Source organism: Drosophila santomea, chromosome 3L (assembly GCF_016746245.2).
Source record: "Drosophila santomea strain STO CAGO 1482 chromosome 3L, Prin_Dsan_1.1, whole genome shotgun sequence".
NCBI lineage: Eukaryota > Metazoa > Arthropoda > Insecta > Diptera > Drosophilidae > Drosophila > Drosophila santomea.
The window spans coordinates 19403172-19431085 of NC_053018.2; the positions used below are offsets into that span (position 1 = coordinate 19403172).

Consider the following 27914-nt stretch of genomic DNA (forward strand, 5'->3'; position numbering starts at 1 on the left):
TCCCACCCACTGTGATCGATTGTTTGTTTGGTTGTGTTGAAATCTAAGGGCATTTTTGTTTGCCTTAGCTTTTCTTAAAGTTGGTCAGCTTGTACAGATTTATTGCACTTGCATACGAAGTTGATGGCACCATCAGCAGCTAGGCTACAACTGGAGCAACAAATGCAGCTGGCCGTATAAATCAAGTATACGCAATCTGCATTACTCATACGCCCTGTGGCTTAAGCCAAGCCGCCAAAGCGCCTGCAGCAAAAGGATAAAAATCAATAGATGCTTTGCATGTGCTGTCGTCCTGCCATCTACTCACACATCCCGCGGCTTCTTTTCGCATTTCCACATGTCTTTTTGTTTTCTCTATTTTTTTTTTGCCTTTTCTACTTTGTGGCTGGAGATGCTGCTGCCTGTCATTGCATTTAGTTGCTATTTCCCTCCTTGTGTGTAGTTTGCCTTTGCAATATTTCCACGTTGTTATGCACTTCACACAAGAGGAAGACACTCGGGCATGCTTTTGTTGTTGGTACTAGGTTGCTGATGCTCCTGCTGCTTATATTGTCACAATATTTTCGCTTTTCAATGTCCCTCTCGAAAGCACAAGTGAAATATTTGCCCATGTGGCATATTAGTTTTAGTCTTGGCTAGGACCCTTCCGCCACTTTCTTTGTGCTTGTTCTTCGCAACGCCTTTTGTGTGCGCTAATATCCGCAAAATGGAACATTTAATTTATTCAGGCAACCCATCGATCGCATTGAGGATTTTCACTTACATATGTATATTATGTATGAATATTTTGTTCAAAGGCTGCGCATTTTGCGAAGTAAATCTCATCATTTGCTATGCACTTTCTTCCTTTATTTCCATCCGCCTGCCATGTAATTTTCACATTTCTACTCATCAACGCCAACGTCATTCTTCACGAGATTGCCCGCGGCCCCCCATCGCCCATTTCCATTGTGTGGGCGTGGCACGCCGGCTACAGCAGCAGTAGCAGAAGCAGCAGCAGCAGCAACAATAACCACGGCTGCAACACAGCAGATGCTGCCTGCCTGCAACTGCGGCTTTTGTGTGTGAAGGAAGTAGGTTAGTGGCTCACTCGTCAGCCAAATGAATGATGGAGTAACTGCGGCAAACTGTGGCTGAAAAGTTCCCATTCTCTTCATGCCTACAATGTTTTTTTCATTTGTTATTTCATCCCGGGCAATTGTATGGTTAATTGAAATAAGGGAGATAAAACCAGGAAAAAAATGAAAGCACAAAGGGGGGCAACCACTTTGGCTCAGGTGTGGTCATTAAATGGGGCATGTTTGCGCACTATTTTTAAGTACCAACCTGGTTTTGATGGGCTGCTGCTCCGGATTCTGCGACTTCTCCTTGATGCTGTGAGTCAAACCAGTGGTGTTTGAATACTCCATGGATTGCCGGCCCTCCAAGGGGCTGGCTGTTTTTCCGAGCTGTTACTAAAATACATTTAAGCAGCTGCACCACCGATTTTGGTCCGAACAAGAATGATTGCTAGACTTCCAAGTGAAAGTATGGACCAACGGCCTTTTTCCGCTGCGCCTAAAAGATGCCACTAAATGTTTCACTTTCACTGCATAACGTGTGAGTGTTTGCGTTCGCCTGTGTGTGGGTAAGTTTAAAATGTAGAGCTTTTGGGGTTCCTTTAATTTTCAATTATTTCACGTATGCACTGCACTCCACTCCACCAAATCTCTTTGATGTTTCTTTTTCAATCTTATTGGGAATCCTTTGCGGAAATGCTCTTGCCGTTTGGCTGGCTGCCGTCATAACTGCCGTGGAATACTGTAAATCGGCTTTTGGCCACTGCAGCTTGCCATTTTTCCGTTTCGGCCCGTGCGAAGACCGAGCGACCAGCCTCTGGGCCCGAAAAGCGCCGACGACTACAACAGCGACAGGACGACGACGACAACAAAATGCAGCAAAAAGTTGTTAAAGCTGCAGCAGCAACAGCAACAACAGCAACACACAAAAGGACCTGTGCGGCAAGAGGCAAGAGCGACCCAGCAAAACAATCACATGGCTCAGTGCAAGCTTACCGCAGCAACAACATTCTGGCCCGAATGAAGCGTTGCCGCAAAAACATAAACAGAGAGCCGCTGGAGCCGGTGAGAGCCGGGTCAAGAGAGAATGCGGATAAAGACAGAAAAAAATTAAATGCATAAAAAAAATTTAATTTATAAAACTATATATTTTATGCGCTTTAAACATAAATTTAGAAAACAGAAATAAAAACTTAAGACGCTGACTTTATATGAAATAAGGAGCGTATGCTAGATAAAATCTTAAAAAAGCCTGAGCTACAAAATCAATCTGAGTTGTGATCCAAATTGTCACTGGCAAATCGAAAACAACTAACCCCATTTTTCCTTAAACTTTAAACATATTGAATATAAATATAAATTATTTCCAGCAAATACAACAAATTTCCGCTTCTCGCGAATTTCTCACGCCGGCGCGCTCTTCTTGAATCGCCGAGTTTGCTCTGCCCACGCGAGCTGCACAATATCGCGTGCTGAAATGGAAACCAGGTCAGGGCCGCCGTGCTCACGTTACCCGACCCGCTGCGCTGATGCATTGCCACCCACTCCGGCGGAAAGCTCTCGTCTTGTTTTGCTTCTGAGCGAATAAGCTCTGTAGACTAAAGCCCTCGTAAGTGGTTCCGCATTTGCTGAGGTACACAATCCATTTAATTAATTAGTAACAAATATATTTCTGTATAAATACGATCGTAATGGTTATTAAACTTAAAATTATAAAAATCGAGCACCCGCACTAAACATCGACGGAAAATCATAAGTAGAGAACAGTGAGACACAGAAACATAGGCTCTAGACGAAGCAGTTGCATTTTCTTTGCCATTTCGGTTCGGTTTTCGGTTAGAATCAGTTAGACAAAAGTAACACAAAATAGTAATTACAATTAGTTGGCAAATCTAAGGTTTCTCAAGGCACATTTTGGCTTGGCATTTATTCATTTTGGCCCTTCCCTCTAGCGGCGCATCTTCTCCAGAATGGGAACCACCATGTCGAACTTGGGCCGCTTGCCGGGATCCTCGTTCATGCAGATTGAAATTAGCTTGGCCATGTGCGTTGATGTGCCTGGCGGAATCTTGACCCGCAGACCTTCCAACGCAATCTTCATGCCGCACTCCATGGGCGACCACTCGGCGAAGGGCACCTCGCGCGTAGTCAACTCCCAAATTAAAATAGCAAAGCTCCACATGTCACAGGCCTCCCAGTTTCGATCCGCCTGCTTGCGCTGCAGGGCCTCCGGCGACATCCAAGCCGGTTGATAGATACGTCCCTTCTCTTGGAAGGAGAACTTGGCATCGCCCATGTTGATTCTCGCCGTCAGATCATCATCGATCATCACGTGATGACTGTTCAGGTGATATGTTGGTATAATGCGCTCCAGCGAGTGCAGGAAAGCCATTCCTCTCGCAACATCCAAGGCAAAGCTTACCGCCTGACTGGTGTCCACCACGACGCCAGTGGCTCCATGCAGCAGGCTGAACAGCGAAGAACGTGGCATGAACTGAAGGACATAAAATAGTTTATAGTTAGTTAGTATGGCAATATCTTAGGTTATTAAAGTGCAACACACCTGACTAATGGTCACCAGATTGGGTGGCGAATTACATGCTCCAATAATAGGCAAAATGTTTGGATGCGAAAATATGCGCAGCTTGGGAAACTCCTCGTTAAAATCGCGCGATATACGAGACGTGCACTGACGCACAGCCAGGATCTTGGCCACCACATCGTTTTTTTGCCAACGTCCGCGCCAAGTTTCTCCTGATGGCGTCACCGAGAGCTTGGTATGCAGGTCTAGGTCTCCCATGCTGATTCCCTTAAAACGGGACAAAGTGGCATCCCGGGATCTCGTTTTCAAGCCCTGCCAGCTTTGTTCCTTGAAGCTGATCACCTTAACTTCCCTGCCGCTCTTCTCCACAATATCCTGGAGTCTCTTAGCCAGACTGGGTTTGGCCTTTTCGAGAGGTGTGTGCCCGTCTTTGTTTGCTATTCCCACCTGGGCTCCTGCATTCAGCAGATCCTCGCAGATCATGTCATAGCCCCAAAAACAGGCGTAGTGCAGGGGGGTGTTTCCATGCTCGTTCACCGCATTCACATCGCTGCGCTCTTTTATCAACTGTAGAGGCAGATAAGTTCTTGAATAAGCTAGCTAGCCAGTTTTTATGTTATCTCACCATCTGGACCACGTCGCGGTGGCCATGGGCTGCCGCTAAATGGAGTGGGATGTCGTCGCCCATATTGGTGGCGTTCACACGGGATCCGCGCTGCAACAGAGTCTCCACTAGCTTGGCGTGGCCTTCCTTAGCCACCCAATGCAACGGACTGAAGCCATGGTCGTCTCTAAAGTACAGGAATTTAATTGTAAGTATGATGGCTGAAATTTTAGTATGATCCTTTTTATGCGACTATAAGACTAATAATAATATAAGAAGTAAGTCTATAAGTAAAACTCAATTTAAAATTATTGCAGGAAGCGGGTTTTATGTTGCGATATACACACAGTCAAATATAAACATACATATGTATACATATATATTTTTGATTTGTCTGTTTACACAACACAAGAATAAATCATGACGTCACTTAGACTTGAAAGACCCTCGAAATCTTGGGCGTATTTATTGCTTCGATGACTAAACACAGGAGGTTGGTGGAGAAGTTGCTGCTGAAGGTTTTAACTTTCTAAGTGCACTCTTAAGCAATTCGAAAGTGTCGGAACTAGGTGCCTCTTTTAGTCTTACCCCAAATTGTTGTCGTGCTCCGTTTCATCCAACCAGAGGCGAACTTGAATCGAGTTGCCCTCGCGGCACCAGTGGAATATGTCCTCCATTTTTATCCCTTACTCCTTTATTCCGTTCTTAGTCACTGTTTTTATAGGTTTTCCAACCTTAATTACATCTAGAAACAAATTAAAACGTTTAAATTGCGACAGTTGTGAGTATTTCTAATTAAAATTTGTGCAGTGTGGACGTATTTAATATTTAACTCACTGCTCGCGTTGCCAACTGCTGCAGAGCATTGACAAGTGCGTATCGAGCTATCGATATCGTTCACCAGTAGTGAATGTCAAAAAAGAAGAAGAAGGAATACAACGTGCACCGCAAATATTATTTGAAAACATTATTGTTTAGCTCGATTTCTGGTATTAATAAAACCATTACTAGCCCGAAAATGAAACTCAGCACATACAACTTCTTGACCTCCATGGCCATCAAGGGTGTCAAAGTGGGATTTCCCCTGAAACTGACGGTGAGTTCGGGTATCCCAAACCCTGCCTATTGATTGTTTCACGGAATATTTGTTTTTGCTTCCAGATTAGCAAAAAGGAAGTGGTCGAGAGCGAATTTAATCCAACTTTTGTGGAGAGAATTCTTCCCAAATTGGATTGGTCAGCGGTCTATGGAGCTGCTCAGGTGGTAAGTGTGGTGGTAACTTAAGTTGGTAAATTCTGTAATATTTCGAATTTTCTAGGCGGAACTCACAGACGACATTCCTGCAGTTCAGCCCGAAAACATTGGGGAGAATGAGCTGCTTATGCAGAAGCTTCACCACCTGCTCTTCGAGATCGACGTGCTCGAGGGTCAACTGGAGTGCCCGGAAACGGGACGTGTGTTTCCCATCACCGATGGCATACCAAACATGCTCCTCAACGAGGACGAGGTCTAGATTTCCCCCATGTGCTTCTTGTACCAAAATCCCCTCTCTCCAGATACGCATCATTATTAAGTAAGTTTGTTAGTTTTAAAGTTTGTTTATTTACGAGTTACTAAAACAATTGGAGCTTGGATGGAATATGACTTCGTTTTTTTTTGGTGCTGAGTCTTCGTACTCGTGTGGTATTTGGTAAGCATTTTGGGATAAGAGCAAAAAACACTATACGACACATGTAAATGGTAGATCTAAACTTGTGGAGGGTGGTGCTTGCCTAGTTACTAATATTCATCATCACTTCTTCGGCACTCTGGGGGAGATTCAAGAACAGGAACTGCCGGCTAATTGCATTTGATGTTGGGGCTCTTGTTGCTGCCTTGGGCGTAGATGCTGCCCTTGGCTAGTCCGGACTGCGGTCCTTTGCAGAGCTCCGAGTTCCCACCTCTTGGCTTGTAGCTGCGATCTGTAAGAAGACTAGCATCTGGTCCTTGGGTGACCTGCTTTTGAAGCAGCTTCGTATTTGGTCCATTCCAGGTGACATAATCGGCTCTGAAAAGAATAAAACAAATAATAATAAAGGTGTCTTTGTTTTTAGTACTGCGACATTGAATTTAATTCTTACAGCAAAAGATTTTCATTTGCACCCTTGCTCAGCTGGGAGTTGGGTCCCAAACTGGCCATGCGTTCTATAACAGATTGAAACTCCGCTGATTCCGAATTATGTGAATTTCCAAATGAGTGCTGGCGATGCCTGTTGAAGATATTAAATTTAAAGTCCTTTTTTTTCTAGAACTAAAAGATTTCAAAGAATATATCAGGTTAGGGCATGCCGAAAGAAAATGAGTTATCAGGTTCAAAAATAATATCTCAAAACCGGACTCTCGCTACAATCCATCCGAAATCCTTGAAAAACTCATGCGCAAAACGATTGATTTTACTTAGCGAAACGGTAACAGAAACAGAAACGGTTATTGAAACGGTTTTGGGTGTTAGCGGGCATACTTCAGTGAATCGGTTTTGGTGCGAGCACGACTTTCGAATGCTGGCCTCCTCGCGATGGATGAGGAGTTGGACTGGGCCGACGAGACCAGCGATGAGGACGTCATTGATGCGGAGTAGGAGGAGTAGGAGCTAGCATTTGAGGAGCCATGCAGGTAGCCGTCGATGCTGTAGTTATTTGTATCGCTCTGGTGGCCAAAATGGTTATAGCCGCTCTTGGCCAAGATGCTCTTGGTGGTCAGGCGTTCGTAGCTTTGCTGACGGATGCAGGGTGATTGTGCGGGTGAGGCATATGAATGCGATGAGGAAGCACTGGAGATGGATGACAGATGGGTCGCCAGCTTCGGCTCCTCCGCCGTGGGCGTTGGTGTGGGCGTGGCCTGGGCCAAAATGATCTGGGTGGTGAACGTCGATGGTGTGGTGACATTGATCGATGGAAGAATGTGGCGCTTGTGCGGTGGCTTCGGCTTGGATGAAGTGGTGGGCTCCACCGCGGCGGACAGGCTGGATGATCAAGTGACACGAGGCAAGCGGGTAGTGTTTTTTTGGTACGGGGATTTTGTCAGAGGCGGAGGCAGCAAAGAAAGTTCAAATAGAAAATAGGCAGTCGATTAAAATACAGATAAAGCAGCGGGCCGAAGAGAGAAACTTGATTGGTGGGTGGAAAAAGCGGGTGCCCACATCCTAGATCGGTTGGTTTTATTCGAGTGAGCGGGAGGAAAGGCATAAAGTCAAGAGCTACCTGTCTTTTTGGTTGGCACCGTCAACCTGGTCGGTTCTTGTGGTTTTCTTAAGATCCAGGTGCTTGGGATTCGTGGGAGCCTGCTTTTGCGCCCTCTGCTCGTCCTCGTCCTGGACAATTTGTAGGATTTGAGAAGCCCTATCCTCTGCATAGTTTACGGATTCCAAAGCCATTAGGATAATGCGCTCGGCAATCTGCGGGTACTTCTCCTTGAGCAAAGTTTGCACTGTAAGTAAAAGATATTACATTTGAATTAAATTTGTTTTAAATGTGTTATTCAACATACTTTTGGTCTTCTCCTCTTCTGAGTATTCCTTAGGTCTCAGCGGTATATGTACACCACCCTGATCTCCTCCAGCCTCCTGATCTTGATTTAAGTCCGGCGGGCGATTGTTGGGTCTGTGTGGCTGTTGCATATCTCGTTTTATGTAACCCAAAGAAATCAATTTCTCCGATGCAAACTGCACATTGTTGTCCGCATTGGCCAGGATATCCAGGAGCAGCTCTTCGTCCGCCTTGGGAAATATGTTCTTCATGTACCTATGGTGGAATTTGGATATTATTAAATATATACAAAAAATAATATATAAAATATATTTATAAATTATAATTTAAAATTTAACCAAATAAAATTTGTAATGTAAAGAATATGAAGTTACAACATTGAGAGTTCAGAAATTTGTGACCTAATAAGTAACCTTGGATAATATAAAATAATTTTCAACAGAATGAACAATGCTAGTAAGTTCAAAACAAAATGCATTATATTAAAAGCTAAAAACTAATAATAACCCTTAATTGTTTATTACAAACCAACTTTAAAAAATTGTTTTTAATTGGTTTTCAAATCAGACTGTTTAAACGAGTTCCACCCGCTCTTTTAGGTATTTCTCTACTATACGGACAACTTGCGGACAAACCAACTTAGTAAATTTACAAGATCAATAGGTATTGAAGTATATATGTATAAAAGTAAAGAAAATCAGATGTTAAAATAATCTACCAGTCCCTCAAATGGGAACCCCATCGAACCTCAGCTTCATCTTGGGCGATGAGTGCGGTCTGGGCGAGCTGCGCCACAGGGGCGACCCATGCAGAGCTGGCGGAACAGCCGAGCTGGTAGGCAGGACCGCCTGGTGTCCGCTTGGACCACCAGGACCGCTCTGCACGCTCACGAGACTACCGAAGCGTCCACCGGGCAGGGGACTGGCCGTGCGCGACGTACGCCGACTAGCTACCGTGTCCGGCCGACGTGCCGGTGGCGTCATGTAGAAGGCGGAGCTGCTGTGGAAGAGGTGCCGCTGCGAAGGGGGCGTCACGAAGGGACCGGGCATGGTCACCGGGTGCTTCTCCACCTGCAGCGCACTGATGACAACTGCCTCGCTATTGTAGTAGCTGGAGTGGTGGGTTAGTAAGCGTGGGATTAGCGTTTAATCGTGGGGTTAGACAGGTGCAGTAAGCAGCAGAGTTAGGCGGCGTGTGAGAAGACAGAGTAAGTACGCAGATTAGTGGCGATTAGCTAAGCCTGAACAAAGACCTCTCTGAAGGCGGGACCCATTTCTTACCGCTTTAGGAGGAGGCGTATATGGTTCTCGCCAGCGGTGGGAAACATGTTCTGGATCTTGGTCACCACAGCATCCGTTTCCGCCTGCGTGGTAAACGAGGTCTCCTGAATGGTGGAGCGCCGCGAGAGATTCGGTCCCACGCGAACTCGTTGAAAGGGCAAAGGTGAAGACATTTCCTGTGGGTTAGGTGGAAACTTACTTAGTAAAATATTCATACTCATAATCGATACTCGATACTCGATGGCCAAATGAGAAAGGTGCCAAAGCAATTTCATGTTGGTAATATGAAAACTTAAATCTATGCTTTGGATTTGAATTTAAATTATCTATTGCATTAAAGTTCAAATCACAATTTTGAAGACACAATAATCACATACCTCTTTCCTGACAGTATGACTGTATAGTCTTTACAATATCTGAATATAATTGAGTATTGTTGTGTGGAAAAACGACCTTCTTATACACAATTGATGATGCTCTCAGACATCTAATATCTAAACATTTTGGAGGCGCACCCACGTGATTTCAGAGGCATTGCCTCTTGATTGCCAATTATGGCTGTAGTTTCTTTCGCATCCACAAGTCCCAGCTGATTTTTTACTCACCAAGTGTCCCCTGGAGGAGGCCGACAACAATGGACTGGTCGAGACGTTGTGCAGCGTGGGTTGCTGACGCTCCTGGAACGCACGAATTGCAGTCAAGTTGTTGCTGGGATGGACGTGGTACGGCGAGCTGTTGTGCGACGTCTGCGGCTGGCTGACCAACTGCTGCAAAGTACAAGGGTTCCGTTTCAATAAAAAATCAATAAAATGCAGGGGAGGTAGCGGAGGTTACCTGCAAGGCTATCGACTCCGTGGAACAGCGCTCGTTCTGCAACTGCCTGTAACTGCGGCCGCGCGGATCCTCCAGCTGCATGGCCTTTGTCAGATAGTTTATGTAATAGCTGGAACGGGAAAAGGGCAGCCAAATGGAAGATGAGCTTCTATAAAATCAAAGGTCATCAAGTGACCTCCCCCACCAGGGCCATTCGAAAGCTCCTGGAATCAGGCCAAGGGTGGAGGCACATCCTAAAGCCGGCCGGCTGGTGGTGGTTTGGATTGGATTGGATTGGATTGGATTGGAGCGAATCGGATTGGGACTCTGCCCACATGTTGATAGTCCCTTGGGAGGGCGGACAGGTAAAGGGTAAAGGAACCGCCTAAACCAAGGCACGTGCCAAGTAGCTGCCAAAAGGCGGACGCACAGTCGTCATTTTCATCTCCGTTTGGCAGGCCATCTCTGCTCTGATTTTGGCCATGGAGAGGGTGGTTGGAGATGAGGACGTCGTAAGGATGGAAAGCTCGTCTTCGGCTGAGTGGCCTCTTGAATTAACGTACGACAGTCGGTGGGCTTGTTGCTTAATTGCACAAGGCTTTTTAGGCATAAGGGGTTGAGATATAGCCTAATGAAAAACATATATGCATGTGTGTTCAGCTAAGGATAAGTTAAAGACCCCGCTGGCATCTGACGACGCGGAAGTGACACAATTTATGCCGCTGAAACGAGGCCAATTGGAGTGGCTGAGGAGCCCTAAGTAGTCCACAGGGAAATGGTACCCACTCGGGCGGGGAGTCTTTAGAGCTTAATATAGCGGAATGAAGTATAAAATAAAGGGGATTCTTAATGAATTTACAATATCGATGAAAAATTGCTTCACATATCAAAAATATAAATTCAAATTTTAAACAGTTTTTGAGTTCACTCGGAGCAGCGCAAGTCAAATGAAAAGCGAAAATATAAGTCAAGGTATATTTAATAAATTTGATAATTTAAAATTTTAAATATTAATATATATTTGAAAAGCGAAAATATAAATCAAGGTATATTTAATGAATTTGATGATTTAAAACTATAAATATTAAATATATATATGTAAATATAAATTAAATATACTGCCAAAATTACAAAAATGTCATATTAATAAAGCTAAATTAAAGCCGTCCCACTGTGTATTGTATTAACATGCACAACTTTAGGCAGTAACGTTTTTGAAACTCAGGATCTTGAATAACAAAGGTGTTTAAAAACTAACTTTTCTAATTATTCTTATTCTCCAATAATTTACTTATCCTGAAAAGGTCAGACATGGCAAACACCACCCCAACCGGACACCCACCGCCCATTTTAAAGCGTTTTAAAAACACCGTGGCATTCAGTACGGCCTAGGCCCCCAAGGCCCCTACTTACACCCACCACCACCCAATTATTTTCCTCTGCCCACCGATATACCCGCCCCAAGGCAACGATGGCACGCAAATTCATCAGTTGCCTCCCGTGGTAACCAAACCAGTGGAACCCCTTTTCCCCTACTGGCCAACACATCTCCCAGTAGAGTCCGCATTTCACGACATTGTGGTTAATGGATGCATAAATATTTATGACGTCGGGCTCTTCACATGCAACTCACCAGTTTCCAGTTGCTTGATCGTATTTGCAGTCCCAGCCGGGCGGCATTTTCTGATAGCCACCGGATTCGCTCATTTTCACCGCTCACGAATAGATACAGATACAGTAACAGTTTCACTTGCAGATACGAGATGCGAGGTACTTCGATATCCAGTTAATATGTTTTTTATTTTCGTTTTCTGGCTGAATGTTTATGGACGTTTAAAGTCGCATTCGCAGCTTGTTTGCCGACTGTCTGCAACCCCGAAAAAGTTGGCAGCCAGGAGTGCCCTTGCCACTTATCCTGCGCGGAGCTTTGTAGTTGCCTTTGTCGTCGGATGTTTCAGATTTGGGGGTTGTAACCACCCTCGGTGGAAACTTCGCCTCGGCAGCAGAGTTATTTTTGTTTACAAGGCACTGCCTGCCGGGAAAAAGGACCGCAACACACAAGTACACACGCACATACACAGACACACACACAGGACGATGTGGCGTGCCTTCAGTGAGGAAGCCAAGGCTTCAACTACCCGGAAAGGAACCGTTTTTGGGGAATCCCGGAGTCGCGGCGGTAGAAACAACCTCGCGTGCCAAGCTTTGAGAGTCAACTGAGGAAATCACTGTCGGGCGTTAAAGCTTCAGATGCTGTGCGAAAAGCCGTTAAAAAGCTGGTATCCAGTGTTGGAATTCGCCCGTTGAAAGCTGTGAGAAAAACTTCGATTCAGCTTTCAAACAGGCACACAATTCAAATTCAATTTAGCTCCCCAACCGATTTTCCACAAATTCTACTATTGATTTACGCCTTCGGTTCAACTACTAATACACATCATACAGATCAGCGAAATGGCTGAAATTTTGGCACGCTTGACGCGTATTTCGGAAAACTACCTCCAAGAAATGGAGGAGGAGCCGCCGCCACAAGGACCGCCCAAACTAACCAAGGCTCAGAAGAAGGCCGCCAAGAAGGAGGCCAAGCGACAGGCTCAGATCGATGAGAAGCGGCTCATCATGCGGGTGGGTTCAACCGACTTTCTTTTCTGAACTTTAATGGATCCTGGGTGTAGAGATTTAAATATAAATTATTAATATAAATATATTTAATACAATTTGAACGCAAGGATATTTTGAGCAAACCCTCAGAAGTGTTCTACAATGATCCGTTTCTTTCAATATCCGTCCTACTATTTCTACCATAACCCAATATTCTAATTCTGGCTAATCCGAATTTCAAAATTAAAATTAATTAAAGACTATACTTGAATTTGGCACACTTTATTTCAAATGATCCCATGATCCTTCCAGGATGCCCTGATGCGTGAGCTGGAGATGGGCAAGCGCATGGAGGAGAAGGGCAACGAGGAGTGGCACGAGATGTGCCGCGAGATCAAGATCAAGGAGCTGAACGAGGAGATGACGGCGTGGGGCGAGCGCTCGGAGCGAATCATTCAGGCCAAGAATGACCACATCAAGATGCTTCTGGACGACATGTCGCAGACGCAGGATCAGCACGTGCGCTGCTACAGCAAGACGGTGGAGCTGATTGACCACATCCGCGACTGCTTCCACGTGATGTTGGGCGGGGTGAAGAGCATGTATGACCAGCAGGCGGACGAGATGCTGAGGGATTACTATGAGGAGGTGCGCCGGCGAACCGAGGAGGTGGAAGCCATGAAAACGAACTCGGAGAACATAATCCATGCCACCAACATCACCACCCGGGATCAGCTTAAGGAGGATTACACCATCTACCTGGAACAGCGCGATGACCGTGTAAATACGGAGATTGAGAACAGATTCAAGATTCGAGATCAGATTGTCCGCCGGATGACGCACATGCAGCAGCAACTGAATGACTTTGTGGAGTCTCTGAGGAGCACCGAACTGGATGCCCACAAGTACGAGAAGATCCACTGGCTGACGGAGAGGCAGGCGGCTTTCATGGAGGAGTCACGCAAGCTAAATGCCGAGGAGTCCAAGTACATCAACATGCAGGCGGAACTGCAGCGAGAAATCGTTCGCATGGATGCGGAGAACAACTCCACGCTCAACGATCTCCGTCTGGAGTTCCAGTACTTCACCAACGTGCGCAAGAAGATCGAACTCAACCAGGAGATGGATCGCGAGATTACCCACGAGAAGTTGCGCATCCTGACCGGCGAGTGCTACGAGTTGACCAAGGTGAACCCTTATCCCTAGCCCTATTACTCATTTATAACCCTATTATATCATTATATTACTTCTAATTTGATATATTATTCAAGCAAATGGAGAAGCATGTGAAAAGTGGGGAACTTCTCTTGGCCCTCTCGATCACCTGCAGGAAACTGCAAACCGAATCGGAGAAGGTAATCCTCGGCGGCGAGGTATTCGACGAAACCGAGGTGGAGGTTGACGAGAACTTCAAGCTGCAGACCCTCAACATGAAGGATCACGTGGACATGACCGAGGAGGAACTAGTGGAGCTAAACAGAAGCCTGAAAAACTTCTGGCGTCGCCAGGCAATGGCCGAGGCCCAAAACCTGCTGATGCTGGAGGAGAAGCGTCGCCTCACGGAGGACAATCAGCGCCTGATTGACTTTATCAAATCCATGAGTGTCACCGAGGATCCGGAAGAGCTGCGAACCGCCATGCATGTTTCATCGCCAACTCAACCCGTGCCACCCAAACTTTTCGAGACAAAGTGCCAGGAGTTCAGGTCCAGGAAGGTGGTGAAGTCACCAACGGCACACAAGGAGGCCAAGTGGGAGGCCGAAGTCACTTTGAAAGAGGTGGTTCTGGATTTTTAAATATATGTGGGACACGCCTGCAAAGTTAATATTAAATTTCAAATCTGAATTAAATTAAATAATAGTTGGTCTAATAATTATATTCACCTTGTTTGCAGTACCAATAAAAACGCTATACGAACAAATTTTTGTTTGTCAGAGTAATTTTAATAGTTCCAAAATTGCTGAACACAGCATGGGTATCTCAAAGTGGCAGAAGCAATATGTATATTTTACAACAGTTTTTGTTTTAAACATCAATTTAGAGGCCCTTTTACTTATATTAAATGTGCAAACTGCAAGTCTTTACTCTAGTAAATATTACTAATTCAACAAAAGAATGTCGAAACTCATGATTTTAGTTAATTCGATTTTTAGCCTTTCGGACTTAAACGTTTCCTAAAGTCTGCTAACTAAAAAAAAAAAAGAGTAACGACAGACTTTTAGAGAACTAAGAATATGTTTTAAGTGCAACAAGGAGATATGTAACAAGCATTAAATCAGCACCAGTGCAAATCGAACTGCTGCAAATATCAATATTTCTCTCAGTGTAAAGTAACATAGTGCTTTGGTCCGTCAAAATGCAGAAGCGTCTACAACATATGGTTATGGGTATGCTTGGCTCCCTAATATAAGTCCACCAATTCCACCACTTGCTTAAACAAAGCTCAGGGGCTTGATCTTCAGTTTTTCTGCCAGGTTGGCGCAGGTCTTCAACTGATTCTCCAGATACTGGATGCCGCCGGCGGCATCGACATCAGCCATTCCAATCTTCTCCTTGTCTCCAGCCAGCAAAACGGGCTTGCTGGGATCGGTCTATAAATTGAAATGTTGAAATTAGGAATAAACAAACAAATTGTTGCAAATTTTTAAATCGATACGAACAAAAGTCGATATTCATGAAATGCTATAGAATAATATATTAAACTATAATTTTGCTCGCATTCGTTATTTCAGGCATTAAAGGTTAAGATTATGGTGAGGGAAGTGCTGGTACCTATTCTTTACACATATACATATGTACATATGAATGTATTTTTGATAAGATTATTAAGTGCTCTTACCCCCGGGAAATGGACAATTTTACTCATATTTCAACCTATTTTATATTAACTTAAGTAACAGTCGGAAATCAATCTCTAACGCCTACAATCCGAGGAAAATGTCTTGGAACTTTCTCGCTATGCTAACAAAATTTTCAACTTTCTACTGCGCACTTCCTCTAGCTCAGTAACGGATATCTGATAGTCGAGCAACTCGACTATATACTTTTATTTGTTTTGGGCATATTCTTACCGGGGTAGCGCCCCGCAGGCGGGAGTTGAAATCGGTCATGCGCTCCTCGAAGTTGGGTGCAAAGCAGTTGGGATCCACGGCGATGAATACCTGGCCGAGATCAGCTGCAGAATCGGCGCCAGCATGTGTCCACTTCCGCACCTGAGTGGAGTAGTTAGCTCCGGCCATGACGCCCGACAGAATGTCTACCATGGCACCAAGTCCATAACCCTTGTAGCCGGAGGTCAGCTCAGATCCTCCTAAGGGCATCAGGCACCCGGTGCTGAAACCCAGTTCCGCATCGTTGGTCACTGCACCACTGGGATCCTGAGCCCATCCGTCGGGCAGAGGAGCTCCCTTCCTGCGCTGGATCTCGATCTTCCCCACGGCCACGGCGGTGGTGGCCATGTCCAGCAGGAACTTATCACCGTTGGTGGCATTAGCACCCAGGGACAAGGGATTGGTGCCCAGAGCAGCCTCCTTGGCACGTGTAGGCGCCATCAGCGGCGAGGTATTCGTCATGGACATGCCCACCAAGCCCTGATCCATGGCCCTGATGGCATACCAACCAGCCATGCCATAGTGGTTCGATCCCTTGGCACAAACCCAGCCCACTCCCACCGTCTTGGCCTTCTTGATGGCCAGATCCATGCAGTAGTTGCCCACTACGGCGCCAAGTCCATTCAGTCCATCCACCCAGGCGGTGGCCGGGGTTTCCTTCAGGATCTTAGGCACAGCCGCTCCGTCCGTGGAGTTGATGGCCAGATCGTTGATGTACATCTCGAGGCGGTTCATTCCATGGCTGAAGTGTCCCCGATGGTCCGCGGCCACCAGGAGATCCGCCTGGGCTTCGGCATGCGCCTGGGGCACCTTCACCGCCTTGAAGCAGTCGATCATGAAACGACGCGACTCGGCAACGGCCACCAGTTTCGGAGCAGCAGAGGACATGGTGCGGTGTGAGATGAAAGAGCCTACAAAAGGGTTGGGTTCACTTTAGAATTTGGAACTGTACCGGTCTCAATGAGCGGAACGTGTGCTTTCGGATACGCGGCGTATGAGCGACTGGAGGCGAACGGAACGGAAAGTGTTCAAAATGCGAAGTGTTGAGGCGACCGAAGCGGACTTCTAATTGTTCTGGCAATCTCTCACCCATACTAAAACCACGAGACGGCGGTGGCAAACAACCCATGGAGGGGCTCCATACATTTATATATGCTCTATCTGCTATTGTTTATTTATTCTTTTTGGCAAACCCGAAATTCTAGGGGCGAATATGCTTATCAGCATTATGTTTGGTCGGGTTTCTACTGGGTTTCTCAGCCTTATATAGTAGGTATATATGAAGTGGAATCGCCATCTCTCAAAAAAGTCTAGCGCGTGTAACGTGTTTATATTTTTATTTTACTTATTTCTTTCGGTGTCGTCTCGGTTTTTTTTCTATTATAGGGGGCTCGCTGTCTATATACACACATTATTTATTCACTAGCTTATTTATTATTTGTGTGTGCGTATTTCAAGATATTTGCGCTTGGCTGTGTGGGTTGAGTATCTGTGTGTGCCTGGTAATGACCTTGAACTTGTGAAAATTATCTCTGTACGTAGAAATTGATGTGTTCAAATGAATGGCAAGTGATCAAGTTGGAAGAGAAGTGACGGTCTAGGGCATTTCAATTTCAGTTCATTTACTTGGTGGGTTACGAAAAGGGGGAGTGTTGTGAAGGGGGTGGATGTATTTCTATTTAATCCCCATAATTTTGTTGACCTTACACAAGGAAAGTGAGAGTGACAGATGGGCACTTGGCACACATACAAACTCGCAGCTAAGGCCCCAATTAAGTTGATGGTTTACGAGCTTTATCTTATCAAAACCCAGTCACACCACTCAGAAAAAATTAAATGGGCCACAAAATAATGATGCATGGAAAATACGGAAAATAACTTAAATCCTAAGGTAAAATATTTTACTAAATATTACATTAGCCAGTAGTTGTTATACGCCATTGGTTTTTAACCATTAAAGTCTGTTGAGATTGAAATGAATTAAAAAGATAACAATGACCCCTTTTATACTACTAAACATCTATGTATGTATGTTGCTTAAACCTGACATCAACAGCAATCTCGAGAATAACCAACTTTGTTTCCGAACCAAACCTGACTCATTTTCGCTTCAAATGGATCAAGCACGACTTGGTTCACTTTTTAAATAATGCAAAAATAGCCAACACCCCATCTGCTAATTAATTAATATTGTACCAGTTATAATAGGATTTCTGGCCTGATCAGGGGCCATTTGTCATATCAGGTCTAGCCCATAGCCCAACGTACATTCGCAGAGCTTTGGGGAACAGAACCTTATCAATCTGGGGTAAACGAGTACATTAGGTAATAATGAAGAGCAACAAGTGTTCGATTTGGTTAAACACGTTTTATGACCGATTCGGTGCGCTAGTTATCACCTTTTTTGAGTAATAGCAGAAAAATGATCGATTTGCTCTTTTGGAGCAAGTGTTACGGTGATAAAAAGGCAATTGAAGTGAAACCAGTTGTTAAATTGTGCTTCACTTTCTGCAATAAAAAGGAGGAATGAGTTCTTAATAAGCTTTCAATGAGGCTATTAAATTGTGATTAGTAATAAATGCAAGCAGACTAAGACCCGCCTCCATTCCCAGTGCCACTCGATTTTATTTATTGTTTTTATCGTAAATTAAAGGCCTGTCCCCCATTTCATTATAAAATACCCACTTGTCTGCCTGGCCTTTTTATTTTGGGGATTCGCTGAGTTGACAAAGGAGAAACATTTGTTTTAATTATAAAGATACATATAGAAATTCGTTACCCAGGCGTGTGGGAGTCAATTTGAGAATATGTTTGCAAAAACCGGCTGAAATATGAAAACTGAGAACAACAAACATTTGAAACAAAAGTTGTCATGAGCTTTAACACAAGGTTTGTGTTACAAACGTATTTAAGAATAATTTCATTTCAGCTGAAACTAATAAACGTATGGTCGAAAGATTGACTCTTTGATTTTATTTTTCTATGCCTTAATAATGGCAACTACAATTTAGTCAGACATCTTTATAATGACTTTCAAATTATTAGTTTATTTACGAATTAAATTCAAAATTTGTACTTAATCATCGACGTGCAATTATAATCTACTACGATTCTACCTAGTTTTCTAGTTTTCTTTTGTTTATTTTAAATGATTCCGAACTTCTCCGCATCATAAATTACCGAGTGCACGCGCTATTTGCATAAATGGAGCTTTTGAACTTACCGCCAACATTAGCATGCCCATTTGGCGCTGCAGCAGCTGATGTTGCTGTTGTTTTGCTGGCCGAAAGTGCAGCAGCATGTCGCCCACCTACGTGCAACTGCAATTGGCGCCTTTGAAGCTGTGGCAGAAACCGCCAATTCGTAACGCGAACGTGGGCGTAAGCATCGCAGCTGACCGCCTTAACCGATCGTCGTAGCAATGTCAACGCAGTCATGTCGGCAAATAAGGTAACGTAATCCGTAAAAAGCCAACCACAACAGAATAGAAGAGAAAGAGGGACAAAAACAGAGAGAATCTGCGACTGCAAGTATTTATTACGATACGTTTTGTTACGTAGCGTAACGAACGCTGAGAGAGATAGAGAGGAGTAAGAGTCCCAATCAGAATCAGCTGAGCTGTGCTTGCTTTTTTTCGCTTGCACTTTTTTAGTTATTCTCTAATTCTCAAGTGACTCACACGCTTCTCGTGTTTTCTCGGGGAGATTTACTCGCGCGCAGTTTAATTGCCCAGAAGAAAACAAATCTGGCGGGTCGTCAACTAACAAATTCACTTCTACGTAAAGTATTAAAATCAATTAACAAACAAACACGCAATTTACGTAATAAGCACAACAAACAAAGCAACAACAACAACAGCAGCCACAGCAGCAAACAGCGCCACTTTTGTGTTATAAAGCTATATTATAGCTCTCCGGATCGGTCGTCTTTATCGTTCGAGGCGACAAGCTGAACTGCCGTGAACTGGCATCGTTCGCAGCTATCGCTTTTCCTCACAAGGTGCCCTCCCATCGGGAGGAAAAGCGAAGTCGAAATTTCAATGAAACAATTCGCTCAAAGCTGCCGCGGGACATGCGTAAAAAAGTTATAAATGAAAAGTGTTATGTTTAACTAGAAACGTCTATTAAAATAAGTACTTAAAAATCACTGCGTTTATAAAAAAATTTAGGAAATTCAAGCATGAGCAATTGATTTGTTTTGGCTGCCTTTCTTTTTATTATTTTCGCGAAAAGCTGCAAAATAATGGGTGGCATTCTAAGATGACGTAGTAGCGATTAGCCGAGACAACCACCCACGCATCTGGGCGCCAAGTCATTCCAATTGAGACATAAGCTTCTATACCATTTAAAAGAATATGCTCTATGATATAGAAACATGGCAATATAAATACTTTTTTGTATAGTTTTCTTTACAAATATAACGCCCTTTAAAACCCAGACGCCTACTTTCGTCTACAAATTTGTCAGTCTTTATGAACACTTATAAAATGAGTTCCAAGTGGTCTCTTTTTTTGACGTTTGCGATTTGAATCATTTCATTAAGTAAATTTAAATATTTGTTGTAGAATGTAAATGTAAAGCTACGTTTTCGTGTTATTTATAATAAATGCTCAAAGCATCTCTATTTGTTGGTAATAGTTTATTCTTTATTAACTAGTAAAGCAAATATTTTCATCTCCATGCGAGAGTAAGCAATCGACAAAAAAATTTAAAGTTTTCACCTCACGCTAAATAGAAAAGCTGCTGCTGCCGCTCCGCTGCCTGTTTTGTTTGTTTTAGAATAGAACTTATCACTTAATATGGTTATTTGTTCGGTGTTTGTGTGTATGATGGTGTGTCGGTATTTTGTATTTCACCTGCCATTTAATTAACGAATAATTTAAGTCATATTTATATTTATACATGCAATATAGTCGGTATACTATCCCTATTTAGCGCATGGGCGCCGATTACCTTTGACAGCGGCCCACGCTCAGGTACAAATTAAAATACAGGTGCTCCGATCGGTAACGATCCGTCGTCATTAATCTATAAAACGCTATCAAAAGCCTGCACAAGTTCTTAATTGGCTGTTACAGCGGCTTTGACGATTTTGGGCGATGCCAAGTCAACTTGTCGCTGAAACAAACAAACAAAACAGTATCAACATCAACTCACACTTGCTAGCACATGTATGTCATCATCAGCGCCGCCAATCATCAACACTATCGTCGTTATGATTCAGTGGATTGTCATGCCTGCTAGGGGACGTTTTTTAACCAAAAAGTTCAGTCAAATTTTATAACAAGTGACCAATATAAAATTTCAGTGGATTTTCTGTATTTTGGCTACTTGAACTGGTGTTTTATAGAATATATCTTATAATTATGCAGTCAAAGAACATCTTTTAAAAAAATAGTTTTTTAAAGCATGCTTGTCTTTTATAAAGTTAATAGCAAATGGAGTTTTAGTGTTTGTTATATTCTGTAAAGTTAGCTTTGTAAAGTTGTATTTAGTCCAAAATGATGATACTTTAGAAGTAAACTTTCAAACACATCTTTTTATGCAATGAGTTTCGACCATATTTTAGTATTTCTAGATCTGAAAACATGATCCCATTCGAAAAACCCAATCGATCTAAGCGTGGCAATTTACTGCCCAAACAAAAGTAAAATTAATTTTCCTAACAAAACACGAAACACAATAATATAATAATCATATATACATGCATACATATAAAATAATAACTTGTTCCACTTCAAATCACTGAGTATGAAGTGGAAAATGTGTTTTTTCACTGTGCAATCATTAATTTTTTGAACCCCTTGCGGCGGCGGCTCTGGGCGAAATGTTGTCACTGAGGCTCGAAGATTCTCGCTGGGCTTTCGCCCGGCACGTCGCTTCACCCATAACCATAACAATCCCGTGCCCACATCCACATCGAGCTCCGATGGCGCATTCCGCTGCAGACCGCCGGCCGAGGCAGTCGATTCATTAGTAATCCACTACGGCATTGTGAATCGGGAGTGGGAAATCGGCGAATCGCCAAAATAAACAAGCTACCAACTAGCCGCTTACTGTTCAGAATCCGTTAATAGCTTTGTTTTCATTCTGGTTTTGTGCAGGTTTCTGTGCAGAACCAAAACACAGAGTCAAAACCATTCCGAAACCGAAAAAGTTTTTATCGCGAGTTTCGACCTCGACGTGAAAGTTTCCAGCGCTGCGTGCACGTAAGTACGAACATAATTTTTGGCATTGAGAGCTTCTGTTTCGGCTGGCAATCAGATTAATTTCCGCCTAATTGCAGTTGGATATATAATACTGAATACAGAGTGTAGAGTGCCATGGCGAATGTGAAGATAGTGGAGTCCAAGCTGGACATATTCCACGCACCGCAGACCCATTCCTTGGCCCATGCCGTGGAGTCATCCTTCACCGCGGAACGGGGAACTCTCGCCTGGCAGTTCGCCCTGATCTACGGGGATGTGGATGAACTACGGCAAAGGAGGGTTTCCAGAGGCAACTGTGCCGTTCTGGAGCATAATGCCCGATTCATATACTATCTGGTGACCAAGTCGAGTCTCTACGAAGCCAGCACGTATGACGATGTCCAGGCAGCTTTGATCTGCATGCGGGAACATATGGTGAGTGCTCTTGGAGTGCCGTCTGGGTGGTGGAGTGGGGGTTTCCCCGGTAAACAAGTGACATTTCCCCCAAAGAGTAAATACAATTGTACGCTTGGAAACGGGTTTCTTTGGCGATGCCCTCGTCAATTTACAGTTAATTCATTTGTACATTGAGATACAGTGGGTATCTCAAACAGTTCGCGTCTTTTGTCAACCAAATGTTAGTCAAAAAACAATTTCGAGATATATGCATGCAGTTAATTTATTTGGACTTTGGGACACAGAAGCTATCGGGCAAATGGTCTTCTCATCTTAACGGCAATTTTCCTTTGTAAAATATTATCTTTGGGTTTAATGGTAATTGAGCAAGGAGAAAGTAGTCAGTTTCTTAAGATTTTTATAAAAGATTTATACAAAAGTTTTTATACCCGTTACTCGTTGACTAGATTCCTTAAAAAGTTTTTCATGCTATGTTGTGTTATATTTCCGACCCTTTTATATGTTCAGGATCACTAGGCGAGTCAATTTGGCTATGTCCGTCTGTCCGTCAAATAGAAATATATTAGCCCTCGGAACAGAATTGGACTTAAACCCTTTTTAGAAACGGTTTGAAAGTTTCTTTAATGATAGAGCCTCTGTCACCAAGTCCAAGCTTTTGACAATTGTGTATTGGGCAATCCTCACTGTACTGTCTCTGCAGCGCAACCACGAGATCACCAAAGTGGCTATGCCCCGAATCTGCTGCGGCAACGACGGCCTCGACTGGAAACAAGTGAAGCGTCTGCTGCAGCAGACCTTCTACCAGAGTGAGTATCCCATCGAGATACTCATCTGTGAGCACGAAGACATGTCCAAGGAGGTGAGCCATCCATAATGGTTTATAAGCAAAGAACAATGGGTTAATACTCAGATTATCCACAGCTGGCTGCTCCCAAGTGTCAGATTACGGAGGCCAGGGGGAACCTGTTCAGTGCGCCGGAGAACTACGCCTTGGTGCACTCCGTCAGTGCGGATTTCGCGATGTGCGCGGGCATAAATCTGCAATTCCGCTGCAAATTCGGCCAAATGGATGAACTGAAGCGTCAACACAAGCACACCGGGAATGTGGCAGTCCTGGAGCAAGATGGTCGATATATCTACAACCTGGTGACCAAGGAGCGCAGCCATGAAAAGTGCACTTACACAGCTCTCTACTACGCGTTGCTGGCCATGCGGGAACATATGGTGAGGAATTGTATCTTTAAGGACTAACATACCAAATCTGCATTACTAAAATAAAGAGAAAGGGTAAACATAATTATCGAGGTCATCAGAATGTATTAGTACTGGTTACCTGAAATCAAATACCATCTCACTTTTCCTCTTACAGCGCGAGCACGGAGTGACCAAGTTGGCCATTCCCAGACTTGGGTGCGGCATCGACCGTTTAGATTGGCTGCGTGTGCGGAGTCTGCTGGATCTGGTTTTCGCCGAGGACAGCGTGGACATCATTGCCTTCTTCTACACTCCGCCACAAATGGTTAAGGACACGTTGAACGTGGTTTGTCCCACCTGCCGGCACATGAAGACCATCCATTTGCCATCGAGGTCCGTCAGCGGATCCAGGAATTCGCTTCATCGCGAAAAGACTCCCTTTTAATGGATCGGCAAACTATATAGCCAACTTTGTTTGACACTCGAAATGGTTTTACTTGGGACTTGTGGCACCGAATGCACCAAATACTTATATAGTTTATAAGAACGTTAAACCTAAGAGCTTTTTATAGCACACAAAATTTATAAATGTGGGTATTTATACTGTATTTAATGTATTAATAAATAAAACATGGCCTCGAGAGGTGATTAACCAAATATTGGAGTTTTAATACATATGTACATTTAATGATTCTAAATAATTCTGTTTCTAAACATTGTCTAGAGATATCGTGAGATTTAAAATTGATCTAGTAGCTGCCTTTTACCCAAAAAACGACAGATCTAAATACCTTTATTAACCCAATATGTACTCTCCCAAACTTCTAGAACTACGTGGCGCTTTTCGGCGGGCTTTTGTCGTAGGAATGTCATCCAAACCTCAGTACACCTTAAGTGAGGTGGATGGAGATCTGTTCTCCGCCCCCAAGAACTTTTCCTTGGCGCACTGTGTGGGCGCCGATCTTGCGATGGGAGCTGGGATTGCCGTGCAGTTCAAGAAAGTCTTCGGAAGGTTGGACGAACTGCGATCCCAACAAGTGGGCAGTGGAGATGTGGCGGTGCTGAAGGATGACCAGCGATACATTTACTACCTGGTGACCAAGCCTCAGAGCTGGGGAAAGCCCACCTATGAATCGGTACAAGCATCTTTGGAGCAGATGCGAGAGCATATGGTAAATACATGCTTGATACATATCTTTTTTGAATGGGATTTATCCCTTCTTTTTTTATATATATGATTCTTAAACAAGTAATATTAATAAGACCTATACTTTCTCGTTCATAAATTAGCGCAAAAACAACGTGGATAAGCTTGCCATTCCAAAAATTGGCTGTGGAATTGATGGATTGGAATGGGAAAAGGTCAGCGGAGTCCTCGAATACGTCTTTGGGCAAGAACCGCTGGAGATTGTTGTCTACAATTTTGTGCCGCCACAGGGAAAATAATGGAATTGTTCTGTTTCATATGTGCTGTTTAGTTTTTAGCAACATAATTATAAACGACCAGTTCCACAGCGTCCCCTTGAAAAACCTGGCAAATAATTTCCTTAACTTTGGGCCACTTCAGGCCATCCAAACCGCATCCAATGCGGGGCATGGCTAGCTTGGGTACTTGGTGGGAGATCTGCGAATGGTGTTTGGTATATTTAAGTCTATAACGATGATAGGAAAACCTACATACCATGTGCTTTCGCATGGCGATCAAGGAACTCTGGAGAAGTTCGTAGGTGGGCTTTCCCCAGCTGGATTTCTTGGTGACCAGATAGTAAATATATCGCTGCTGGTCCTGAAGGATGGCCACTCCGCCTGGCTGAACATTTTGTCTCTGCAAATTCAACAACTGCCCAAATTTATTGCTAAAAAAAAAGTGTACGTCTTAATTGCTTATTATTTCAAGAAATCATAGTTCATGTTTTAAATATTTATGAAAAACCCTAAACCATTACCTACCGAAACTTTACAGCTATTCCTCTGCCCATTCGCAAATCGGCAGCCACGCAGTGGCACATGGAATAACCACTTTGGCAGTTAAATAGGTCGCCATTGATTTCTCTGTAAGTTAATCCTGACATTTCCATTCAACTCTTACATTTATATTTTTCCGACTTTTTCACAAAACTTTTTTTCAATTGTGCGCTTTCTGCGTGTCCGCGCCTCCCTGCGAATGGCTGCCAGATGGTGTTTGGCAGCGCGTAAGTAAACCACGATTTCCAACACTGAACTTCACAAACTGCTCTAAAAGTAGACCTCCGACCAGCTGATAACAAATGAGTTTTATTTTTAAATTTATTGCCTCTTTTGTACGCAAAATGCTGGAGCTGCTGCAATTTGGAGGAAAAACGCTAACCCACACGCTGAGTATTTATGTAAAAACAAACACGGGCAAAACGCTGACGGTTAATCTAGAGCCCCAGTGGGATATTAAGAACGTAAAGGAACTTGTGGCCCCACAACTGGGACTTCAGCCGGATGATCTAAAGATCATTTTTGCCGGTAAGGAACTAAGTGATGCCACAACTATAGAGGTAAGAAGTTTCTTTGACGTATCTCCTACATGAAGTTAACTTTTGCGAACTTTTAGTAGCAATGTGATTTGGGTCAGCAAAGCATTCTGCATGCCATTCGATTGCGACCGCCCGTGCAGCGCCAAAAAATCCAGTCGGCCACTTTGGAGGAGGAGGAACCTTCGCTGAGTGAAGAAGCCTCCAAGCCGCTAAATGAAACTCTGTTGGACTTGCAGCTTGAAAGCGAAGAGCGTTTAAATATAACCGATGAAGGTAGGCCACAACTTGTTTTTTCGAATCCAAACCCCTTGTTATCCCAACGTATTCTCTTTAGAACGAGTCCGTGCCAAGGCGCATTTCTTTGTGCATTGTAGCCAATGTGATAAGCTGTGTAACGGAAAACTTCGTGTGCGCTGCGCTCTATGCAAGGGCGGGGCATTTACTGTCCATCGTGATCCTGAGTGTTGGGATGATGTCTTGAAGTCGCGTAGAATTCCCGGTCATTGCGAAAGTCTGGAGGTGGCCTGCGTGGACAACGAGGCTGGCGATCCACCATTCGCCGAGTTCTTCTTCAAGTGTGCGGAGCATGTTTCCGGCGGGGAGAAGGACTTTGCAGCTCCCTTGAACCTTATCAAAAATAACATCAAGAACGTCCCTTGCCTGGCTTGCACAGATGTGAGGTAATTATGCAATAAGCAATATTGAATCTCTTTAAGGAATAATAATTCAATAATAATAATAATATTATAGTATTTGCCAATTAAATATATTCTGATATAATCAGCCTTTCACGTCCGCAGTGATACCGTTTTGGTTTTCCCATGCGCATCGCAGCACGTCACCTGCATCGACTGCTTCCGCCATTATTGCCGTTCCCGGTTAGGAGAGCGTCAGTTTATGCCGCATCCGGACTTCGGCTACACCTTGCCCTGTCCCGCAGGCTGCGAGCACTCGTTCATCGAGGAGATCCATCACTTCAAGCTGCTGACACGCGAGGAGTACGAACGCTACCAGAGATTCGCCACCGAGGAGTATGTCCTACAGGCAGGTGGAGTACTCTGTCCCCAGCCAGGCTGCGGCATGGGACTCTTGGTAGAGCCCGATTGTCGCAAGGTGACCTGCCAGAACGGCTGTGGCTACGTGTTCTGCCGCAATTGCCTGCAGGGCTACCATATCGGGGAGTGTTTGCCCGAGGGGACAGCCGCCAGTGCCCAAAACTCTTGCGAGTACACCGTGGACCCCAATGTGAGTTGGTTCTTATGCGGCTTAGTTATTGTATAACAATGTGATTTTTTTAGCGAGCTGCCGAGGCGCGATGGGAGGAGGCCAGCAATGTCACCATCAAAGTCAGCACCAAACCCTGTCCAAAATGCCGAACCCCTACGGAGCGAGATGGTGAGTTGGACAAGCATCGAGACAAGCATACCCAAGACGCAGTTTGTAACATTTTCATACCCTCTACCAGGCGGCTGTATGCACATGGTCTGCACACGCGCTGGCTGCGGATTCGAGTGGTGCTGGGTCTGCCAGACTGAGTGGACACGCGACTGCATGGGTGCCCACTGGTTCGGCTAGTCCTTCGTCATCGTCGTATGTCGGCCCGACGGGCTTCTTTTGTTGGTTGACTACTTTTAAATTGTATACCATAGTAAAGACTGCTTAAGCAACACCCTGTTTGTCGTCTACGCAATCAATAGCAGAAACACCCCTGACAAGGACCAACGCGGAGCACATCCTACCCCACTCTGTTCCTTCGTTGCGTGCGCACAAAACATTGTTTACGTTTTTTCCAAGCTCGCCCACAAATATTTTGAGGGCTTTCCTCTTTGGCCAGGCATGCAAAAACCGCAACAAACACGTGCACTTGGCTAAAGAGCCAGAGAGCGAATGCCGCGGATGCGCAGTGGGTGGCCAGCGGCACAAGGGTCACGTAATTTAAACCCAATAATTGATAAGGGGATGGTGGAGGCATTTCAAAAATTATTTTTACAGGATTTTAAAACCACTAACTACCATTTCTTGTGAAAGAGAAAAAACACACTATTTCAAGAATGTACCTGTCAAACCAAGCCCCTTCCTATTT

General features: G+C 44.2%; 9 protein-coding genes across 16 annotated transcripts; 5 read left to right on the forward strand and 4 right to left on the reverse strand.

The window, feature by feature from the left end:
* Positions 1 to 2703: 2703 nt before the first annotated feature.
* Positions 2704 to 5024, reverse strand: LOC120448478 (integrin-linked protein kinase). Its single transcript, XM_039630507.2, has 4 exons — positions 4793 to 5024; positions 4226 to 4391; positions 3622 to 4167; positions 2704 to 3552 (listed from the first exon to the last, which is right to left on the reverse strand). Exons 1-4 carry the CDS (start codon positions 4879 to 4881, stop codon positions 3007 to 3009), a joined length of 1347 nt encoding a protein of 448 aa, XP_039486441.1. The 5' UTR covers positions 4882 to 5024; the 3' UTR covers positions 2704 to 3006.
* Positions 5025 to 5106: 82 nt separating this feature from the next.
* Positions 5107 to 5843, forward strand: LOC120448479 (multifunctional methyltransferase subunit TRM112-like protein). The gene is made up of 3 exons (XM_039630508.1): positions 5107 to 5300; positions 5366 to 5467; positions 5523 to 5843. Exons 1-3 carry the CDS (start codon positions 5115 to 5117, stop codon positions 5715 to 5717), a joined length of 483 nt encoding a protein of 160 aa, XP_039486442.1. The 5' UTR covers positions 5107 to 5114; the 3' UTR covers positions 5718 to 5843.
* On the reverse strand, positions 5803 to 12022 carry LOC120448477. Of its 5 annotated transcripts, XM_039630502.2 has the most exons (11): positions 11455 to 12022; positions 9843 to 9951; positions 9614 to 9775; positions 9009 to 9184; positions 8476 to 8838; positions 7730 to 7983; positions 7444 to 7669; positions 6705 to 7205; positions 6325 to 6453; positions 5977 to 6251; positions 5803 to 5924 (listed from the first exon to the last, which is right to left on the reverse strand). In XM_039630502.2, the coding sequence occupies exons 1-10, from the start codon at positions 11526 to 11528 to the stop codon at positions 6044 to 6046; spliced, it is 2202 nt and encodes a 733-aa protein (XP_039486436.1). In that variant the 5' UTR covers positions 11529 to 12022; the 3' UTR covers positions 5803 to 5924; positions 5977 to 6043. The 5 variants fall into 5 exon arrangements, with proteins under 5 accessions (XP_039486436.1, XP_039486437.1, XP_039486438.1 ...); XM_039630503.2 differs by lacking the exon at positions 5803 to 5924 and having other exon boundaries at positions 5986 to 6251; positions 9614 to 9772; XM_039630504.2 differs by lacking the exons at positions 5803 to 5924; positions 8476 to 8838 and having other exon boundaries at positions 5986 to 6251.
* Positions 12023 to 12152: 130 nt separating this feature from the next.
* LOC120448248 (dynein regulatory complex subunit 2) lies at positions 12153 to 14295 on the forward strand. The gene is made up of 3 exons (XM_039630158.2): positions 12153 to 12443; positions 12732 to 13607; positions 13691 to 14295. The coding sequence occupies exons 1-3, from the start codon at positions 12273 to 12275 to the stop codon at positions 14213 to 14215; spliced, it is 1572 nt and encodes a 523-aa protein (XP_039486092.1). The 5' UTR covers positions 12153 to 12272; the 3' UTR covers positions 14216 to 14295.
* A 45-nt stretch (positions 14296 to 14340) lies between these two features.
* LOC120448250 (uncharacterized oxidoreductase YjmC) lies at positions 14341 to 19044 on the reverse strand. Its single transcript, XM_039630161.2, has 3 exons — positions 18753 to 19044; positions 15491 to 16440; positions 14341 to 15010 (listed from the first exon to the last, which is right to left on the reverse strand). Exons 1-3 carry the CDS (start codon positions 18964 to 18966, stop codon positions 14852 to 14854), a joined length of 1323 nt encoding a protein of 440 aa, XP_039486095.2. The 5' UTR covers positions 18967 to 19044; the 3' UTR covers positions 14341 to 14851.
* Positions 19045 to 19173: 129 nt separating this feature from the next.
* LOC120448252 (ADP-ribose glycohydrolase OARD1) lies at positions 19174 to 24857 on the forward strand. 3 transcript variants are annotated; one of them, XM_039630165.1, is made up of 3 exons: positions 19174 to 19308; positions 24156 to 24499; positions 24618 to 24857. In XM_039630165.1, the coding sequence occupies exons 2-3, from the start codon at positions 24194 to 24196 to the stop codon at positions 24771 to 24773; spliced, it is 462 nt and encodes a 153-aa protein (XP_039486099.1). In that variant the 5' UTR covers positions 19174 to 19308; positions 24156 to 24193; the 3' UTR covers positions 24774 to 24857. The 3 variants fall into 3 exon arrangements, with proteins under 3 accessions (XP_039486099.1, XP_039486100.1, XP_039486098.1); XM_039630166.1 differs by having other exon boundaries at positions 19193 to 19313; XM_039630164.2 differs by lacking the exon at positions 19174 to 19308 and having other exon boundaries at positions 24086 to 24499.
* Positions 19191 to 23984, forward strand: LOC120448251. The gene is made up of 6 exons (XM_039630162.1): positions 19191 to 19308; positions 21633 to 21737; positions 21815 to 22151; positions 22834 to 22992; positions 23055 to 23357; positions 23503 to 23984. The coding sequence occupies exons 3-6, from the start codon at positions 21852 to 21854 to the stop codon at positions 23770 to 23772; spliced, it is 1032 nt and encodes a 343-aa protein (XP_039486096.1). The 5' UTR covers positions 19191 to 19308; positions 21633 to 21737; positions 21815 to 21851; the 3' UTR covers positions 23773 to 23984.
* On the reverse strand, positions 24802 to 25417 carry LOC120448254 (ADP-ribose glycohydrolase OARD1). The gene is made up of 3 exons (XM_039630167.2): positions 25278 to 25417; positions 25009 to 25183; positions 24802 to 24951 (listed from the first exon to the last, which is right to left on the reverse strand). Exons 1-3 carry the CDS (start codon positions 25403 to 25405, stop codon positions 24802 to 24804), a joined length of 453 nt encoding a protein of 150 aa, XP_039486101.1. The 5' UTR covers positions 25406 to 25417.
* On the forward strand, positions 25385 to 27500 carry LOC120448249 (E3 ubiquitin-protein ligase parkin). 2 transcript variants are annotated; one of them, XM_039630159.1, is made up of 7 exons: positions 25385 to 25519; positions 25573 to 25852; positions 25912 to 26104; positions 26166 to 26511; positions 26632 to 27076; positions 27130 to 27226; positions 27297 to 27500. In XM_039630159.1, the coding sequence occupies exons 2-7, from the start codon at positions 25595 to 25597 to the stop codon at positions 27404 to 27406; spliced, it is 1449 nt and encodes a 482-aa protein (XP_039486093.1). In that variant the 5' UTR covers positions 25385 to 25519; positions 25573 to 25594; the 3' UTR covers positions 27407 to 27500. The 2 variants fall into 2 exon arrangements, with proteins under 2 accessions (XP_039486093.1, XP_039486094.1); XM_039630160.1 differs by having other exon boundaries at positions 25396 to 25519; positions 25585 to 25852.
* The last annotated feature ends 414 nt before the right edge of the window (positions 27501 to 27914 follow it).

Coding starts and splice junctions, on each gene's coding strand:
- LOC120448478 (XM_039630507.2), bottom strand. CDS start 4,881: ATGGAGGACATATTCCACTGGTGCCGCGAGGGCAACTCGATTCAAGTT. Junction 4,392..4,792: donor GAGCACGACAACAATTTGGG/GTAAGACTAAAA, acceptor CCTGTACTTTAG/AGACGACCATGGCTTCAGTC. Junction 3,553..3,621: donor ATCTGGTGACCATTAGTCAG/GTGTGTTGCACT, acceptor TATGTCCTTCAG/TTCATGCCACGTTCTTCGCT.
- LOC120448479 (XM_039630508.1), top strand. CDS start 5,115: ATGTCAAAAAAGAAGAAGAAGGAATACAACGTGCACCGCAAATATTAT. Junction 5,301..5,365: donor GATTTCCCCTGAAACTGACG/GTGAGTTCGGGT, acceptor TTTTGCTTCCAG/ATTAGCAAAAAGGAAGTGGT. Junction 5,468..5,522: donor TCTATGGAGCTGCTCAGGTG/GTAAGTGTGGTG, acceptor CGAATTTTCTAG/GCGGAACTCACAGACGACAT.
- LOC120448477 (XM_039630502.2), bottom strand. CDS start 11,528: ATGAGCGAATCCGGTGGCTATCAGAAAATGCCGCCCGGCTGGGACTGC. Junction 9,952..11,454: donor GATCAAGCAACTGGAAACTG/GTGAGTTGCATG, acceptor TTCCCGTTCCAG/CTATTACATAAACTATCTGA. Junction 6,454..6,704: donor ACCAAAACCGATTCACTGAA/GTATGCCCGCTA, acceptor TATCTTCAACAG/GCATCGCCAGCACTCATTTG.
- LOC120448248 (XM_039630158.2), top strand. CDS start 12,273: ATGGCTGAAATTTTGGCACGCTTGACGCGTATTTCGGAAAACTACCTC. Junction 12,444..12,731: donor AGAAGCGGCTCATCATGCGG/GTGGGTTCAACC, acceptor TGATCCTTCCAG/GATGCCCTGATGCGTGAGCT. Junction 13,608..13,690: donor AGTGCTACGAGTTGACCAAG/GTGAACCCTTAT, acceptor ATATTATTCAAG/CAAATGGAGAAGCATGTGAA.
- LOC120448250 (XM_039630161.2), bottom strand. CDS start 18,966: ATGACTGCGTTGACATTGCTACGACGATCGGTTAAGGCGGTCAGCTGC. Junction 16,441..18,752: donor TGGGCATGCTAATGTTGGCG/GTAAGTTCAAAA, acceptor ACCCTTTTGTAG/GCTCTTTCATCTCACACCGC. Junction 15,011..15,490: donor GCCTGCGGGGCGCTACCCCG/GTAAGAATATGC, acceptor TTCAATTTATAG/ACCGATCCCAGCAAGCCCGT.
- LOC120448251 (XM_039630162.1), top strand. CDS start 21,852: ATGGCGAATGTGAAGATAGTGGAGTCCAAGCTGGACATATTCCACGCA. Junction 22,152..22,833: donor TCTGCATGCGGGAACATATG/GTGAGTGCTCTT, acceptor CTGTCTCTGCAG/CGCAACCACGAGATCACCAA. Junction 23,358..23,502: donor TGGCCATGCGGGAACATATG/GTGAGGAATTGT, acceptor TTCCTCTTACAG/CGCGAGCACGGAGTGACCAA.
- LOC120448252 (XM_039630164.2), top strand. CDS start 24,134: ATGTACTCTCCCAAACTTCTAGAACTACGTGGCGCTTTTCGGCGGGCT. Junction 24,500..24,617: donor AGCAGATGCGAGAGCATATG/GTAAATACATGC, acceptor TTCATAAATTAG/CGCAAAAACAACGTGGATAA.
- LOC120448254 (XM_039630167.2), bottom strand. CDS start 25,405: ATGGAAATGTCAGGATTAACTTACAGAGAAATCAATGGCGACCTATTT. Junction 25,184..25,277: donor GGAATAGCTGTAAAGTTTCG/GTAGGTAATGGT, acceptor CTTTTTTTTTAG/CAATAAATTTGGGCAGTTGT. Junction 24,952..25,008: donor TCGCCATGCGAAAGCACATG/GTATGTAGGTTT, acceptor CACCATTCGCAG/ATCTCCCACCAAGTACCCAA.
- LOC120448249 (XM_039630159.1), top strand. CDS start 25,595: ATGAGTTTTATTTTTAAATTTATTGCCTCTTTTGTACGCAAAATGCTG. Junction 25,853..25,911: donor GTGATGCCACAACTATAGAG/GTAAGAAGTTTC, acceptor AACTTTTAGTAG/CAATGTGATTTGGGTCAGCA. Junction 26,105..26,165: donor TTTAAATATAACCGATGAAG/GTAGGCCACAAC, acceptor TATTCTCTTTAG/AACGAGTCCGTGCCAAGGCG.